The sequence below is a fragment of the Eumetopias jubatus genome, unplaced genomic scaffold (genome assembly GCF_037043125.1).
Source record: "Eumetopias jubatus isolate StellerSeaLion01/CBP00866 unplaced genomic scaffold, mEumJub1_p1.0 scaffold_1, whole genome shotgun sequence".
NCBI classification, from domain to species: Eukaryota; Metazoa; Chordata; class Mammalia; order Carnivora; family Otariidae; genus Eumetopias; species Eumetopias jubatus.
The window spans coordinates 141,313,282-141,330,611 of record NW_028274807.1 but is presented as its reverse complement, the minus strand read 5'-3'; the positions used below and the strand labels follow the sequence as shown (position 1 = coordinate 141,330,611).

At 38.6% G+C, this 17,330-nt stretch overlaps 1 protein-coding gene across 1 annotated transcript in view; it reads right to left on the bottom strand.

Annotated features, from left to right (window-relative positions):
• Positions 1 to 889: 889 nt before the first annotated feature.
• CMC1 (C-X9-C motif containing 1) overlaps positions 890 to 17,330 on the bottom strand; it is an 83,543-nt gene continuing 67,102 nt past the window's right edge. Inside the window, exons 3-4 of the mRNA XM_028107229.2 lie at positions 4,392 to 4,482; positions 890 to 1,136 (exon numbers count right to left, since the gene is read on the bottom strand). Of these exons, the coding sequence (XP_027963030.1) occupies positions 1,016 to 1,136; positions 4,392 to 4,482 (212 nt within the window). The 3' untranslated portion in view covers positions 890 to 1,015. The remainder of the gene's footprint in view (positions 1,137 to 4,391; positions 4,483 to 17,330) is intronic.

The window sequence follows — 17,330 nt, the reverse complement described above, 5'->3', positions numbered from 1 at the left end:
TTTTTTATTTACTTGGAAACTGGTTGCCATGGCTATAGTGAAGAGTTAACAGCTCACGGAGGAAAAGGAAAGCAAGTTTTGATATAAAAAAAGCTCAACCTGGAACCAAATTATTGTATTCGGACAATTTTTTACATTAGCTCCTGAAATCATTAAAATATTTTTGGGGCACCTGGGTGACTCAGTCGTTAAGCGTCTGCCTTCGGCTCAGGTCATGATCCCAGGGTCCTCGGATCGAGCCCCGCATTGGGCTCCCTGCTCCGCGGGAAGCCTGCTTCTCCCTCTCCCACTCCCCCTGCTTGTGTTCCTTCTCTCGCTGTCTCTGTCAAATAAATAAAATCTTTAAAAAATATACATTTTTTTCAGTAGCCAAATTAACAGGTCAAGGAACGTAATAATTCATTTTAGGAAATTTTCCATCAAATATGTAAGTAAAATTAATTCATGTGTAAGTACTTTCTTCATCTGTTTCCAAATAATCTTTTACTACTACTAACAATAACCATTTAAGAGCATTTGCCACATCCGAGGCAGTGTCCTACATACTCTACTTACCTGCAATAGTCCTCACAATAACCGAAAATCATTTCCATGGTTACATAACTAGTAAGTGACACAACCAGGAAGGATTCTAATTCATCACTATTCTGCTGTACTGCCTTATTAATACCTTTGACGGCTGTCCATTCCTACTTTCCTTTGGTTACTTCTGGTCCCTATGATTAGCCACTGGACGAAAGTAATATAAGGTCTATATAGAACCCTAAAACTCAGTATCTCTGTTACAGAACTGTAGTTGTAGAAAAATTTACAAAAAATGCATGACGACCAGGCAGACCGTATCCCACTTCACTATTTACTACTCCCATCTCATTTAATAAAACTTGACTTTGAAATTTAAAAGGAAATCTTTATTATTTCTGTAATCTGGGATAAAGCAAACACTTCCTTGAGTCCATTATTTTAGGTGATAATGATTTCCATGAGTATCAGGGCTAAGTATCTGCGTATTTGCCTACATGCTTGTGGGAAGTTTCTGTAGCCTTTTCTTGGCAGGAATTCCAGTTTTTCTGAATTCTTCCCTTTCCTTCAGGTATTCCATTTTGCATTCTTCATAAAAGGCTGGATCATTATAACTACAAGAAGGAAATAAAAATCTTTTAAAAAAATGAAACTGCAAGTGTTTAATTCTAACTACAAGAAGGAAATAAAAATCTTAAAAAATGAAACCAAGTGTTTAATATAAGCTTGCTTTAATAATGTTCAGACATTTCATCAGGTGCAGTCTTTAGAAGTAGATTTTAAGAAATGGTCATAAATTTACTGTAAACATTAGGCTATCAAACTGGATAAGAGGGCGAGGGGGAAGACCCAGTGGTTTGTTCTTGAATGGCAGGATAGAGCGATGAGAAGCACAGCGCGTATCCTCAGGGAGTGCATGGTGTTGTGGGACAGGTAAGTAAAGGCTGCACAACAAGGAAGTATACAAAGTGCTGTCCCAGAGGCATGGCCCCGTGCACCATGGAGACCTCAGAAAGAAGTGGGGAAAGGAGAGATGGCAAGCAGAAGTGCAGAGTTGCACTTTGAAGGACAAGAGAGATCCAGATTGAAGGTACACTGGAAAGGCACAAAGACGAAAAACAAATGAAGCAACTGCAAATAAATAAGTATCATGACGGCAGATTATGCACGTAAGAGAAAGGGCCTGGGATGAAGCTAGACAGGGCATGGGCCACATCATGAAGGTCACTGTATGCCACACCAAGAAGTCGAAATCTATCCTGAAGGCAATGGGACAATATTAACAGAGCAACTCTGAAGATCAGTTTTGTGTCTTAGATGATTCTGACAGCATGTGACAGGCCAAAAGGGGGCAGCAGGGTTAGATGCAGGATGCCCAGTAAGTAAACTACCACAATAACCCAGGAAAGAATGATGAGGGCCTAAACTAACAGGAGAAGTTGGGATTAAAAGGACAAAATGGATCTGGGGGAGATTTAGGTAATAAAATCAATAGAAAATTACCATTTAGAGTTAGGAGACAAGGAGGATTCTAAATTCTAGATGCATGACGCAGGAGGAAGAAAAGGAGGTGAGTTCAGTTTTGGATCTGAAGAGAGCAATGTCATGACCTATAGGAAGTAACTGAATGCATGGGTGCAAACAGCTTTCACCGACGTAAGCATGAGGAGAGAACCGGGAACCCACTTTAAGAAATCGGTTAGGGAAGAAAATGCCAAGAAGAAATAAGATGTTGGGGGAACAGGAAAGAGTATAAGGGAAGCCGGATAGAAGGGAATTTTAAGGAATTTCTGGAGGGAAGCCAAGTAAAAGAATGAAAAGCAATTCACTGCATTTGGCTACCTGGAACCCACTAGAAACTTGAGGAGGAGCAGTGTCAGTGGAAGGGGGCAGAAGTGAGACTGCCTTTTACTAAGGAATGAAGATGAGACAGAGATAAAAGAACAAGCATTCATGTTTCAAGATGTCACTATGAATAGATGAGAGGGCAGTGGTTAACTTCATGCAATGTCAATAGTAAAGCAGAGCACTTTCTTATTCAAAGATGAAGAAATAGAGTGTTGAGACTTAAGGTCAAGTAAAACCCTTAACTCCATTTACTTTCAGCAAATGTCACAACCGTCTTTGTTTCCTTCACTGTTTCTCTCTCCTGAACAGAAGCAGCCTCCTCCAACCCTTCCCAGCCCCTTCCCCCCAAATAGACCACAAGTTCTCTATTTCCAGGGGTAAAAGATGGAAGGATTCTTAATGATTAAAATTCAGTTAACAAAAGCTAACAAATACAATTTTAAAGAGCTACCATTTATTGACTACCTACTATGTGCCACGCACTGCTGTAATGAGTTTACGTACAGTCCCTCCCAACCACTCCATGAGGAATAATTTTCCCGTCTTCTGTGAGGAACTTGCCTGAGGCCGCACCGCTAGCTAAGCTCTGGCTGGTCCAGAAGGTAAGCCCAGGCTGCCCTCTCCACAGCTGGCATTCCTGACCCTCTGCTCCAATGATGCCCATGGGAGGGATAATATGGCAAACTAAGAACAAGTTATTATGATGGCTAAAACTGAGGTGTGAAACCCCTTTAATATATAAACTTCTTTGTGACTGAATTTAAATTTTTAACAGGTTCATTTATTCATTACACATCTCTTGGGAGCATGAGGGAATAGAATTGGAAGAAAAACAAGTCAGAGAAGGAACTCTTACTCTATGATGAAATGCTTAGTGCAGGTCCTGGCCCATAAATAAGGGTATTTCCTCATCCATAAATGCAGAGATTAGGAGACTTGAGAAGTTAAATTAACTACAGAATTCTAAAATAAGTTCGTAAATTCAAATACATATGTACATTATTTGGTATCAAAATCGAAAACTAATATTTGATTCAGATAATCACTTCTTTTTATGTAATTCCCTAAGGAAGCATCAAACCATGCTGACCTATATGTTTCACAGGCTAGAGAAGTACAGAAGGAAATAAGGGATAACCACAACTAAGACCTCACAACTATCACTTAAACAATACTAACGTATTCTGCAATACTATCAATAACGCAGACAATGAAATGTGTGGGGAGATACAAGAGAAAGCACTCGGGGCACCTGGGTGGCTCAGTCCGTTGAGTGTCCGGCACTTGGTTTTCGCTCAGGTCATGATCTCAGGGTCATGAGATCGAGCCCCACCTCAGCCTCCGAGCTCAGCATGGAGTCAGCTTGAGATTCTTTCCTTCTCCCTCTGCCCCTCCCCCTGCTTGTGCTCTCTCTCTCTCTCTCTCTCTCTCTCTACAAATTAAAGTCTTTGAAAAAAGAAAGCACTTGCATTCAAAGAACTTTGCAAATTTTTATTTTGATATTCAACTAAATGTCAGTGAACATATTTAAGAATTATTTTAAAATCGATTAACTTCAAAAATCTAAACTTACCTTTGTATCCTTTATTTGATTACAACTTTCCCAGGAGTTAAATTATATTAATTCCCGAATCACAAGGCAGACAAATCATCTAATTCAGTAACTTTTCATTAAGAGAGACAAATATAAGCCCATCTATAATGTATTCTACAGATCAACCTGTTCATGAAAAGGAATTTGCTAAGTCATATGAAAAATCCTGTATTTTTGTTTGCTGACCTCATATGTTTAATCAGATACAATGGTGACCCATGTAACTTGACAAGACCTCTCATAAATATGTTGCTTAATATTTAACAAACTGAAATCTCAGATTGAGCTAACAGTATCAAAGGTTTGAGGGGGCAAAGTACAGAATCTATTACATGTAATGAGTTAAGTAGCATACTCTTACCTGCTACATATATTACACACATACACACACACACACACAGAGAAGCACAATGTGGTGACTACTTACTGAGCAGTTAGACATTCTTTCAATGCAGAATTTTCTTTCCGGCATTTTACTACCATAAGGATTCCAGAGTCCTTGCAACATTTTGTAAAATCTGAAAAAGTTTAGAAAGAAAAAAACGACTTGCAGTTACATCAAAAATTTTTTTTAAAGATTTATATAAGAGAGAGAGAGAGAGAGAGCACATGCGTGGGGCTGAGGGGCAGAGGGAGAGGGAGAGAGTCCCAAGCAGATCCCGTGCTGAGCACAGAGGCCAACGCAGGGCTCGATCCCATGACCCCGAGATCATGACCTGAACCAAAACCAAGAGTCAGCTGGCTACTCAACCGACTGTGCCACCCAGTCACTCCTAATTTTTAACAGCTCTAAAATACTCATCCATTTAACATCTATTACCCAGATTATGCTTAGCACATAGTACACACTCCACAAAAGACATGCATACAAATAAAGGGCAGAACAGGATGAGTGCCATTAACTTTGCAGAAATAAAGGATGAACTCCAAAAGGGGGGAGAGAGGACCTCTGAGGAGGCCTCATGAGGATAGAAGGGATGGGGAGAATCAGGAAGACTCCCAACAGAGAAGAAGGGCACCCTTTACAAGAAATGAGTGAGCGTAAAAGGGGAGATGGTTCCAGACACGGGCCTCTGGCGTCTAGTCTCCGCAGGTCACCTGAGGGCATCAAGGCACCCGCTTTAAGACAACCCTGCCAAAGGGCCTTCATACCTGATAACAGAGTTCCCACTCCTTTCCCAAGTCAACTCTTTGATGTCCCTGAAAACAGATTTCTGTCAAATTTCCATTCTGGTAGTTTGCCTTTTAAATTGTACTGCTCCCTTGGTATCCTGCCTTCTCAGCACTCCCAACTCTGAGAAGCCTGGCGCCATAATCCAGTTGGCTTTGGAAAGTCAGACTCGGTCCTACCTTTTCCTTCCCACAGGACAGTGTGCTTTGCTGCAGCTACTCTCCTAACTATTCTGGTCCTTCCTCTTGTCCACTGGCTACTCTAGTTTCAGCTCTGCCACCTCCAGTCCGCTGTAAGTAACGAACCATTTCCACGTCAGACTTCAATATGATACCATCCTCACACAGAAGCTGTAGGTAAAACAGTGTTTTCTGAGTGTCTTTTATAACTCCTTTAATGCAAAATTATCAAGATTTCCCTCTTTTCTTGGGCTATTACCCGTCTAGTTACTAAAGAATATAATTTATAATTGTCTTAAAGCAAGCAGATTAATTCAGGGGTCTCCATGTTACAAAATATGTAACAAAAATAGTTTTAAACCCAAGCAAACTGGAAATGACTGAGATTTAGTAAATGCATAAACAACCTCAGGAGAGGGGCTTTGCTGGGACAGGAGCCCCACAGCACAGACATCTGTATGTACCTGAAGCGGCACAGCATAGTCTGAAGGCAAAGTGGTAAAACAGGAACAAGGACAAAAGATGCAGGCAATGACTTTAATTCAAACAGTTTAATGCGTGTGATCACATGAAAGTGGATGACATGCAATAATTCTCCACATCAAAGACACACCCAGGACTCGCTTCCTTTACCTGCTTGTTCTCCAGTCCTGGCAGCCCCACCGCTGCTCTCTGACCCCTGAACCCAGTCAGCTAGCTTTTTTGCTTCAATTACAAATATTGTGTTCCACTCTATGCACATGAGCTGAGCTCGTGAGCCCAATCACACTGTGGGAATTTCCTCTGTGCCCTCTAACTAAGGACTCCCTCCAACTCAAAAAGGCAGAACAGACTTACAATCAGCTCATTATCAGGGGAGATCCTAAGGGGTGGCTACATGGCTATCAAAAAGTCTATTAATTTTCACTCTGAAATGTCATTAGCATTCCTACATGTGAATTTTTCTACTTAAAGCATGGTATTAAGATTTACTTTTCAACAAGCAATGGTTATGATGCTAATGAAGAATTAAGACATGGGAACCCCATTTGTGGGCACCTGGATGGCTCAGTTGGTTAAGCATCTACCTTCAGCTAAGGTCATGATCTCAGGGTCCTGGGATAGAGCCCCACACTGGGCTTCCTGCTCAGCGGGGAGTCTGCTTCTCCCTCTCCCTTTGCCTCTCCCCTCAACCTGTGCTCGTGCTTTCTCTCTCTCAAATAAATAAAATCTTAAAAAAAAAAAAAAAAGACCTGACAAATCCTCAAAGGGCATATGTATGTAAAGTTAACCCAGATGTGACTAAATCTGGCGAAGGTCTTCTTTAAGGGAACTGCCATATTCCATAGTGGTGACAAACCATGGGCTGATTGCCCTGCATCACCCAAACTTACTATAATCTCACTAGACCTACAGCAGACCAGTCCATGCTCAGATAGTGTCTAGAAGAAAGATCATTAGCATCATGAATTTGCCCAATGAAAATATCCTAGGTGATCAAAACCCTCCTTTCCTGGAGAGCACAAACACAATGGCTATTATCAAAAGTCCACTTTCCAAGTTTATTAAACCCAATACATTTGATAGATTCACAACAGAATGCTTACACACTGCATTATTTTCAGATGCGTTTTCCCTAATATGAATAAAAATATTCTCAGCAGGGAATTGATGCAAGATAGCATTTACATGTTCTGACCACAATAAAGGCACAGTCTGTATATTTTCACACTTGTCCAAATCTCTTGGAAAAACCGTGACTGGCCTAAAGCCTCAAGCTGTTTGTAAGGTTTCTGTCACTTGTTTAGCTACAAGATTTTAATGAGGATCTTGCTTTCATACCACATTAGCATACATTCATATAATAATGATGTTGCTAATACTGCCAACTGATTTCTAAAGTGGTATTCTAAGACATCCATATAAAGTCTTTGTCTTTCAATGTTAAATGTTATAAAGCTTATATGCCTATATATAATTTAATATTAATTACCACTAAAGATTAAGAAAACAAAATTTCATGCATTTAAGTATATCTTAAGGAAATACAAATGAGTATCAATAAACAGTAAGAACAGAGAGCTTTAAAAGTTATTTCAAAATTTAAAGAAACGTACTTAAAGATAACATTCAAGGCTTTTTTTCTTTAAGAACATGGTACCTATTCTTCTCAAACTATTCCAAAAACTGGAAGAGGAAAGAAAACTTCTAAATTCATTGTACCCCTGATACCAAAACCAGATAAAGAAACTACAAAAAAGGAAAACTATAGGCCAATATCTCTGATGAACACAGATGTTTAAATCCTCAACAAAATATAAAAAAAGTTCAACAATAGTGGAATTTACTCCAGGGATACAAGAGTGGCTCACTATTCACAAACCAATCAATGTGATACATCACATTAACAAGACAAAGGGATTAAAAAGCACTTGATCATCTCAACAGACGCAGAAAAAGCATTCGACAAAATGCAAGAGCAAACTAGGTTCAGAGGGAACATACTTCAACATAATAAAGGTCATATAAGAAAAACCCACAGCTAATATCATACTCAATAGTGAAAAACTGAGAGCTTTTCCTAAAAGTCAGGAACAAGACAAGGATGTCCACTCTCACTGCTTTTATTCAACATAGTACTGGAAGTCCTAGCTGTAGTAATTAGACAAGAAAAAGAAATAAAAGGCATCCAAATTGGAAAGAAGAAATAAAACTGTCACTATTTGCGGAAGACCTTAAATACTCCACTGAAGAACTATTAAAGTGATAAATGAATTCAGTAAACTTGCAGGATACAAAACTAATACACAGAAATTGACTGTGTTTCTATCCAGTGATAATGATGTAACAGAAAGAGAAATTAAAACAATTCCACTTAAAATTGCACCAAAGGGAATAAAATATGTAGGAATAAACTTAACCAAGGAGGTGAAAGCCCTATACCCTGAAAACTATAAAACCCTGATGAAAGAAATTGAAGACAACACAAACCAATGGAAAGATATTCCATGCTCATGGATTGGAAGAACAAATATTGTTAAAATGCCCATACTACACAAGGAGACCTACAGATTCAAAGTAATCCCTACTAAAACACCAATAGCATTTTTCACAGAACTGGAACAAAAAAATCCTAAACTGATTTGGAACCACAAAAGAACCTGAATAGCCAAAGCAATCTTGAGAAAGAACAAAGCTAGATCACAACCACAGATTTCAAGATATAGTATAAAGCTTTAATAATCAAAACAGTATGGTACTGGCACAAAAACAGACACAGAGATCAATTAAACAGAATAGACAGCAAAGAAATAATAAACCCACACTTATAGGTGTAATTAATCTTTGACAAAGGAGGCAAGAATATGCAATGGGGAAAAGACAATCTCTTCAACAAATGGTGCTGGGAAAACTTGATGGCTACATGCAAAAGAATGAAACTGGGCCACCATCTTACACCATACACAAAAATAAATTCAAAATGGATTAAAGACCTAAATGTGAGACCTGAAACCATGAAACTATATAAAACTCCTAGAAGAAAACATTAACAGTAATCTCTGACATCAGCCTTGGGAACATTTATTTTTTTTTTTAGATACGTCTCCTAAGGCAAGGGAAACAAAAGGAAAAATAAACTACTGGGACTACATCAAAATAAAAAGCTTTTGCACAGCAAAGGAAACCATCAACAGAATGAAAAGGCGACCTATTGGATGGGAGAAGATATTTGCAAAAATCTGATATTTAAAATAAATTAAAAAGCTTGAGGGGGGATACTCAGATTCATTATCTCCATTTGTTAGAACATAAAGGGGAATAACATGTGATTCTGACAAAGAGCATTTAGTATGTAGCACCTGGAACACAGATGACTTCTACTTATGGAAAACCAAAGGGCAATGATACACTAATATTGGGCAGGTTCTAAAATGGTTTTTGGAGATTTTCTGGAGAAGACTGCAAAGTAGGAAGACTCTAAGCTCACCTTGTCCCATGATACAACTAGATAACACTCACATCAGTATAAATAACCCAGAAAATTACCCCAAGACTGGCAAAGCAAACCATGAAATGTAGAGAAGAGAGCACCTCAAAGAGAGTAGGAAGGGTGGAGACATGGTGGGGAGGGATGGCAGGTGTGTGGAGAGGAAAGAGAAACAGACTCTCACACTGGAGAGCCCACATGGGAAAGACAAATCCCCGTAACATTTGGCTTTGAACACCAAAGGGGTCAAATTTCATGAGTTCTTACAATCAGCAGAGCTTAACACAGGCAACACTAAATATCAGTGGACTCAAGTTCTTGGAGAGCTGGGAGGACAAGAGGAAACTGAGTCCCCATCCTTAAAGTAGACAGCACAACAAACAGCCTTCAGAGATGCAGCATGGAAGTAGAAGTTTGAAAAATGTCTGGGGCACAGAGAAAGAAGAGTTATTTTAGTCATCTCAGAGCTCATCCTGGAGGGATAAGGATCACTGGGGGACTCCTCCAGGGACAAAGGAACTGGCAAGCACCATTTCTCTCCCCTGTCCCCTAGCATATACACACAGCTACCTGCGGGAACCAGCGGGGCACCAACCCTTGCCACCTGACTTGCTAACAGTGTGCCATCCCTCTGCCTGCAAATGTTGCTAACACTGCACCTCCCACTACAATGAGCTTCTACAAAGCTGCGCGTTCCAATACACTCTTGACCAGAGCCCATCCAAAGCAGAACCACAAGCCTGGCAGTGTGCAAGCAGCCATGACAGGGACCAGTGCCACTCCAAAGTGACTCCTGCCCTGGACAGAAGGGAAGATAACCACACACACTAGTCCGAATGCAACTACCCAGCAGTGGTGTGGGGGCAGACGGGAGTCTGATTGCAGGTTATGCCCACCAATGAAAGCTTCTCAACACAGGGAAAGTGTCCTGCAGTTTGGTGCTACTGCCCTCTAGTCTAACTCAACTCAAGCCCAAGGTGGCCCCTGACTGGTCCACTAACACCGCAGGAACCAAACACTGCCCACAACAGGCAGAGAGCCACTGCAGACAACCGGACTAAAGGAAGGAGCCAAATCACAACACCAGGGTGAATGCAACACACATAGAAGATACCCCTGAAGTGCCAGGTTCTGGTGAACAGGGAACACTGACTGCAGGGCACTACAGGACCTCTTCTTCATTAGGCCACTACTTTTAAGAGCTGGAAACATAGCTGACTTCCCCAACACACAAAAACAGACATGGAGTTAGGCAAATTGAGGACAGAGGAAAATGTCTCATATGAACGAACAGAACAAAATCACAGCAAGAGACCTGAGCAAAATGGAGAAAAGTAATATGCCTGATAGAGAATTTAAAGCAATAAATCATAGGGCACCTGGTGGCTCAGTTCGTTAAATGTCTGCCTTTCGCTCAGGTCATGATCCCAGGATCCTGGGATCAAGCCCCACATCAGGCTCTCTGTTCAGTGGGGAGCCTGCTTCTCCCTCTCCCTCTGCTTGTCACTCCCCCTGCTTGTGCTCTCTCTGTACCTGTCAAATAAATAAATAAATAAAAGCTTAAAAAAATAAAGTAATAAATCATAAAGGTAACTCACTGGACAGTGAGACCCTTAACAAAGAGACAGAAAACATAGAAAAGGAAAATTCATAGAAGAACTCAATAAATGAAATTAAAAATACACCAGATGGAATAGTGGACTAGAGGAAGCAAAAGAACAAATTAGTGACCTAGAGCACAGAGTAACGGAAAGTAATCAAGCTGATTAGGTGAGCGACAAAAAAAAAAAAAAAAGGTATAAAAATAGACCTAGGGAACTCAGTGACACCATCAAGCGTAATAACATCCACATTATAGGGATATCAGAAGGGTAAGAGAAGGGAAAGGAGGCAAATACATACTTGAAGAAATAATAGCTGAAAACTTCTCAAATCTGGGCAAGGAAACAGAAATCAAGATCGAGAAGGCACAGAATGCCCCAAACAAAATTAACCCAAGGAAGTCCACACCAAGACACAGAATAATTAAAATGGCAAGAAGTAGTGATAAAGAGAATTTTAAAAGCACCAAGAGAAAACAAAACAGTTACATACAAGGGCAACCTCTTAAGACTATCAGCTGATTTTTCAGCAGAAACTTTACAGGCCATAAAAAAAGGTGGCATGATACATTCAAAGTGCTGAAAAGAAAAAAAAAAAATCTGCAGCCAAGATTACTCAATCCAGCATGACTATCAGTCACAATAGAAGGAGAGATAAAGAGTTTCCCAGACAAACAAAGGTTAAAGGAATTCATCACCACTAAACCAGCACTACAAGATATGTTAAAGGGGACTCTCTGAGGGAAAAGGAAAGACCATAAGCAGGAATAAGAAAAGTAGACAGCACAAAAGCAGTAAAAGTATGTTTATATGTCAAAATCACTCAAGGGACAAAATAAAAGGGTGTAAAATGTAAAACCACATACCTAAACATGGAGGGGAGAGGCATAAAAAATGGATTCAAACTTAAGCAATCATCAAATTAATAGAGACTACTATATTCAGATGTTATAAACAAACCAAAATTCAAAAACCAGTAGTAGATATGCAAAAAATAGACAGGAATTCAAGTATATCACTAAAGCAAGCCAAATAATCGTGAGAGAAGAGAGCAAGGGAAGAAAGGAACAGAGAACTACAAAAACAACCATAAAACAAAAATGGCAGTAAGTATCTACCTGTCAATAATTACTTTGAATGTAAATGGGCTAAAGCCTCCAAACGAAGACAGAGGGTGATGGAATGGATAAAAAAAAAAAAACAAAAAAACCAAGACCCATTTATATGCTGCCTACAAGAGACTCATTTCACACCTAAAGAAACCTGCAGTTGAAAGTGAAGAGACAGAGAAACATTTATCATGAAATAGATGGGAAAAGAAGCCAGGGTACCAATACTTCTATCAGACAAAACAGACATTAAAACAAACATTGTAACAAGAGACAAAAAAGGACACTATAAAATCATAAAGGGGACAATTCAACAAGAAGATATGACAATTGTAACATCAGAGCACAGAAATACATACAAATACATAATAAAGGTTAATAACAAACAGAAGAGAAGTAATCAATAGTAAATATAGTAATAGCAAGGGATTTTCATGCCCAACTTGCATCAATGGGCAGATCATCCAAACAGAAAATCATCAAGGAAACAGTGGCTTTGAATGATACATTGGACCAAATGGATTTAACATCAGAACATTCCATCCTAAAACATCAGAATACACATTGTTTTCAAGTGCACACAGAACATTCTCCAGAACAGATCAACTATTAGGCCACAAAACAAGTCTCAACAAATTCAAAAAGACTGAAGTCATACCATGCATCTTTTCTGACCACAATGTTATGAAACTAGAAACAAACTTCAAGAAAAAAATCTGGAAAAGAGCATAAATACATGCAGCTTAAATATCATGTTACTAAACAATGAATGGGTCAACCAAGGAATCAAAGAAGAAATAAAAAAAAAATACATGGAGACAAATGAAAATGAACACAATGGTTCAAAATCTTTAGGGTGCAGCAAAAGTGGTCCTAAGAGGGAAGTTTATAGTAATACAGTTCTACCTCAAGAAGGAAGAAAAATCTCAAATCAACAACTTAACCCTACACCTCAAGGAACTAGAAAAATAACAAACAAAACCTCAAACCAGAAGGAAAGATATGATAAAGATTAGAGTACAAATAAATGAAATAGAAACTAAAAAAAAAATAAAAAAAAACCAATAAAACAGATCAATGAAACCAGTAGCTGGTTCTTTGAAAAGATCAATAAAACTGATAAACCTTTACCCAGATTCATCGAGAGAGAGAGAGAGAGAGAGAAGACTCAAACAAAATCAGAAATTGAAAGAGGAGAAATAACAACCAACAGCACAGGAATACAAATAACTATGAGAATATTATGAAAAATTATATGCTAACAAGCTGGACAATCTAGAAGAAATAGAGAAACTCCTAGAAACAGATAAACTACAAAAACTGAACCAGGGAGAAATAGAAAATTTCAACAGACTGATTATCAGCAATGAAACTGAATCAGTAATCAAAAAATTCCCAATAAACAAAAATCCAGGACCATACAGCTTGACAGGTGAATTCTACCAAATATTTAAAGAGTTAATACCTATTCTTCTCAAACTATTCCAAAAAATACAAGAGGAAGAAAAGCTTCCAAATTAATTCTATGAAGCCAGCATTACATTGATACCAAAACCAGATAAAGACATTACAAAAAGAAGGGAACTATAGGCCAATATTGCTGATGAACATAGATGGAAAAATGCTCAACAAAATATTAACAAACTGAATCCAACAATACATTTAAAAAATCACCACGATCAAGTGGGATTTCTTCATGGGATGTAAGGGTGATTCTATTCTGTATTCCCAAATCAATCAATGTGATACATCATATCAACAGGAGAAAAGATGAAAGCCACATGATCATCTCAACAGATGCAGAAAAAGCACTTGACAAAGTATAACATCCATTCATGATAAAAACCCTCAACAAAGTAGAATTAGAGAGAACATACATCAATATTATAAAGGCCATCTGTGAAGAATCTACAGCTACTACTTAATCAATAGTGAAAAACCGAGAGCTCCCCTAAGATCTGGAAAAGACAAGGATGTTCACTCTCACCACTTTTATCCAACACAGTACTAGAAGTCCTATCTGCAGCAATCAAACAAGAAAAAGGAAGAGAAGGCATTCAAATTGGTAAGGAAGAAGTCTAACTTTTACTATTTGTAGATGACATGATACTGTATACAGAAAACCCTAAATACTCTACCAAAAATCTACTAGAACTGGTATCTGAATTCACACAGGTCACAGGACACAAAACCAATATACAGAAATCTGTTGCATTTATATACACTAACAATGAAGCAGCAGAAAGAGAAATCAGGAAAACAATCCCATTCACAACTGCACCAAAAATAAGAAAATTCCTGGGAATAAACTTAACCAAAGCAGTCAAAGACTTGTACTCTGAAAACTATAAAACACTGAGATGAAAGAAACTGAAGAAGACAGAAACAAATGGAAAGACCTTCCATGCTCATGGACTGGAAGAACAAATATTGTTACTCAATGCCATCTACAGATTTAATGCAATACCTATCAAAACACCAACAGTTTTTTTTTCACAGAACTAGAATGAACAAATCCTAAGATTTGTATGGACCCACAAAAGACCTTGAACAGCCAAAGCAATTTTGAAAAAGAAAAAACTGGAGCAATCACAATGCCAGGTTTCAATTTATACTACAAGGCTGTAATAATCAAAACAGTATGGTACTGGCACCAAAATAAACACATTGACCAATGGGACAGAACAGAAAGCCCAGAAATAAACCCACATTTATATGGTCAACTCATCTTCGACAAAGCAGGAAAGAACATGCAATGGGAAAAAGAGACGTGTCTTTAACAAATGGTGCTGGGAAAACTGGACAGCAACATGCAAAAGAATGAAACTGCACCACTTTCTCACACCATACACATAAACTCAAAATGGATTAAAGACCTAAATGTGAGACCTGAAACCATAAAAATCCTAGAAGCATTTCTCTGACAGCAGTTGTAACTACATTTTTCTAGGTATGTCTCCCTGAGGCAAGGGAAATAAAACCAAAAATAAACTACTGAGACTACATCAAAATAGAAAGCTTCTGCATAGGAAAGGGAACAATCAACAAAACTAAAAAACAACTTTCTGAATGGGAGATGATATGTGCAAGTGATATATCTGATAAGGGTTTAGTATCCAAAATATATCAAGAACTTCTACAATTTAACACCAACAAAACCCAAATAATCCAATTAAAAATGGATGGAAGACATGAGCTGACATTTCTCCAAAGAAGATATACAGATGGCCAGCAGACACAAGAAAAGATGCTCAACATCACTGATCATCAGGAAAATGTAAATCAAAACTACAATGACATCACCTGACACCTGTCAGAATGGCTAAAATGATAAAAGAAACAAGTGTTGGTGAGGATGTAGACAAAAAAGAACGCTCGTGCACTATCGGTGGGAAAGCAAACTGGTGCAGCCACTGTAGAAAACAGTATCGAAGTTCCTCAGAAAATTAAAAATAGAAAAACCATATGATCCATGATTGCACTACTGGGTATTTACCCAAAAACTACATAAACACTAATTCAAAGGCATACCTGCACCCCTGTGTTTGTTGCAGCATCATTTACAATAGCCAAATTATGGAAGCAGCCCAAGTGTCCATGGAGAGATGAATGGATAAAGAAGATATGGGGTACACACACACACACACACACACACACACACACACACACACACTCTCGACTATTACTCAGCCATGAAAAAGAATGAAATCTTGCCATTTGCAACAACACAGATGGCTCTATAGAGTATTATGCTAAGCAAAATAAGTCAGAGAAAGAAAAATACCATATGATTTCACTCATATGTGGAATTTAAGATACACAACAAATGAACAAAGGTAAAATGAGACAAACCAAAAGCAGACTTAACTATAGAGAACAAACAGATGACTACCAGAGGGGAGGTGGGTAGGGGGGTGGTTGAAATAGGTGAAGGCATTAAGAGTACCCTTATCTTGACAAGTACAGAGTAATGTAGAGAACTGCTGCATCGCGATATTGTACACCTGAAATCAATATAACACTGTATGTTATCTATACTGGAATTAAAATTTTAAAAATTATAATTAAAAAATAAAATATGCATAAAGCTGTAAAAAATAAGTAAATAAAATGGTTCCTTTTTAAAAAGATTTCATTTATTCATTTATTTTGAGAAAGACTGTGCCACCACGGGGTGGGGAGCAGAGGGAGAGGGAGAGAAAGAATCTCAAGCAGACTCCACACTGAGTGCAGAGCCCGACACGGGGCTCGATCCCACCACCCTGAGAGCATGACCTGGGCCAAAATCAAGAGTCAGTTGCTTAATTGACTGAGCCACCTAGGTGCCCCAAAATAGTTCTTAACTCTTTTCTCCATTAGAAGAAACTGATTTCAGGTGGCTGTTTTGTTGGTTTGTTTTTCCATTTTCCCACGTAACTTCGTAATTCCTTTCAAGGTTTTTAAAGGTGTTAATAATAACAATAAGAACAAAATGATAATGGCAACTAAAATATGCTGAGCATTTATTATGTACCAGATACTGAGTACATTAGCTCACTTGAATTTTATAAAAGCACTATCAGATAAGCACTATTATTATCTTCATTTACCAGATGAGGAAATGGACCTTTAGGTTATGTCATATTTCTAAGACCACAGAGCCTGGCACAGACTAGCCTAGAACCAGGCCTCTTCTAATTCCGGAAAAATACTTGTAACTACTATTGAATCCCACTTACTCCTTCCACAATAAGAACATAAGAAAAATCTCCACATCTAGCTGCGATTTCCATGGTCACAGAGTAAACTAAACCCAGGCCAGTTAGCTCACGTGAGGTCACAACTGAAAAGTGGGGAGTGAGCGGGGGTGGCTCAGCACACCCCTATCATCACCACAGGAAAAAATAAGCTGTAGGCTTCCTGTTCAATTTTATGCTCTCATCTGAAATTAAGTAACACCAGATACCTCACTCTCTGGTCCCACCCTGTTTTCTAGAATTCCTATAAAATATATTTAAATATTTAAAGGATTTTACACACTAGAAAGTGGCTTCTCCAAATGGTATATAAGGAAATGCTAAATTCTGTGTTTCAGATTTTAAGTGCTACCAGCATTTGAAAGGTACACATTAGCACAGCCTAGTGTTGCTGAGGAAAGCACCCACCCAGCCCATCTTTTTTAAAAAGACTGCCTGTAAGAGATGCTTTAAGTCTCCTCAAATCACAGTATCCATGATCATTAATAATAGCAGAGGTGGAGGATTTAGAAGGTGATAAAGCAGGGGAAATATAAGTGAATGAGTCTGGTTCATGCCGTACGTTTTTGTTACATGTTCCTCTCTGCACCCACTGCCTCCAAA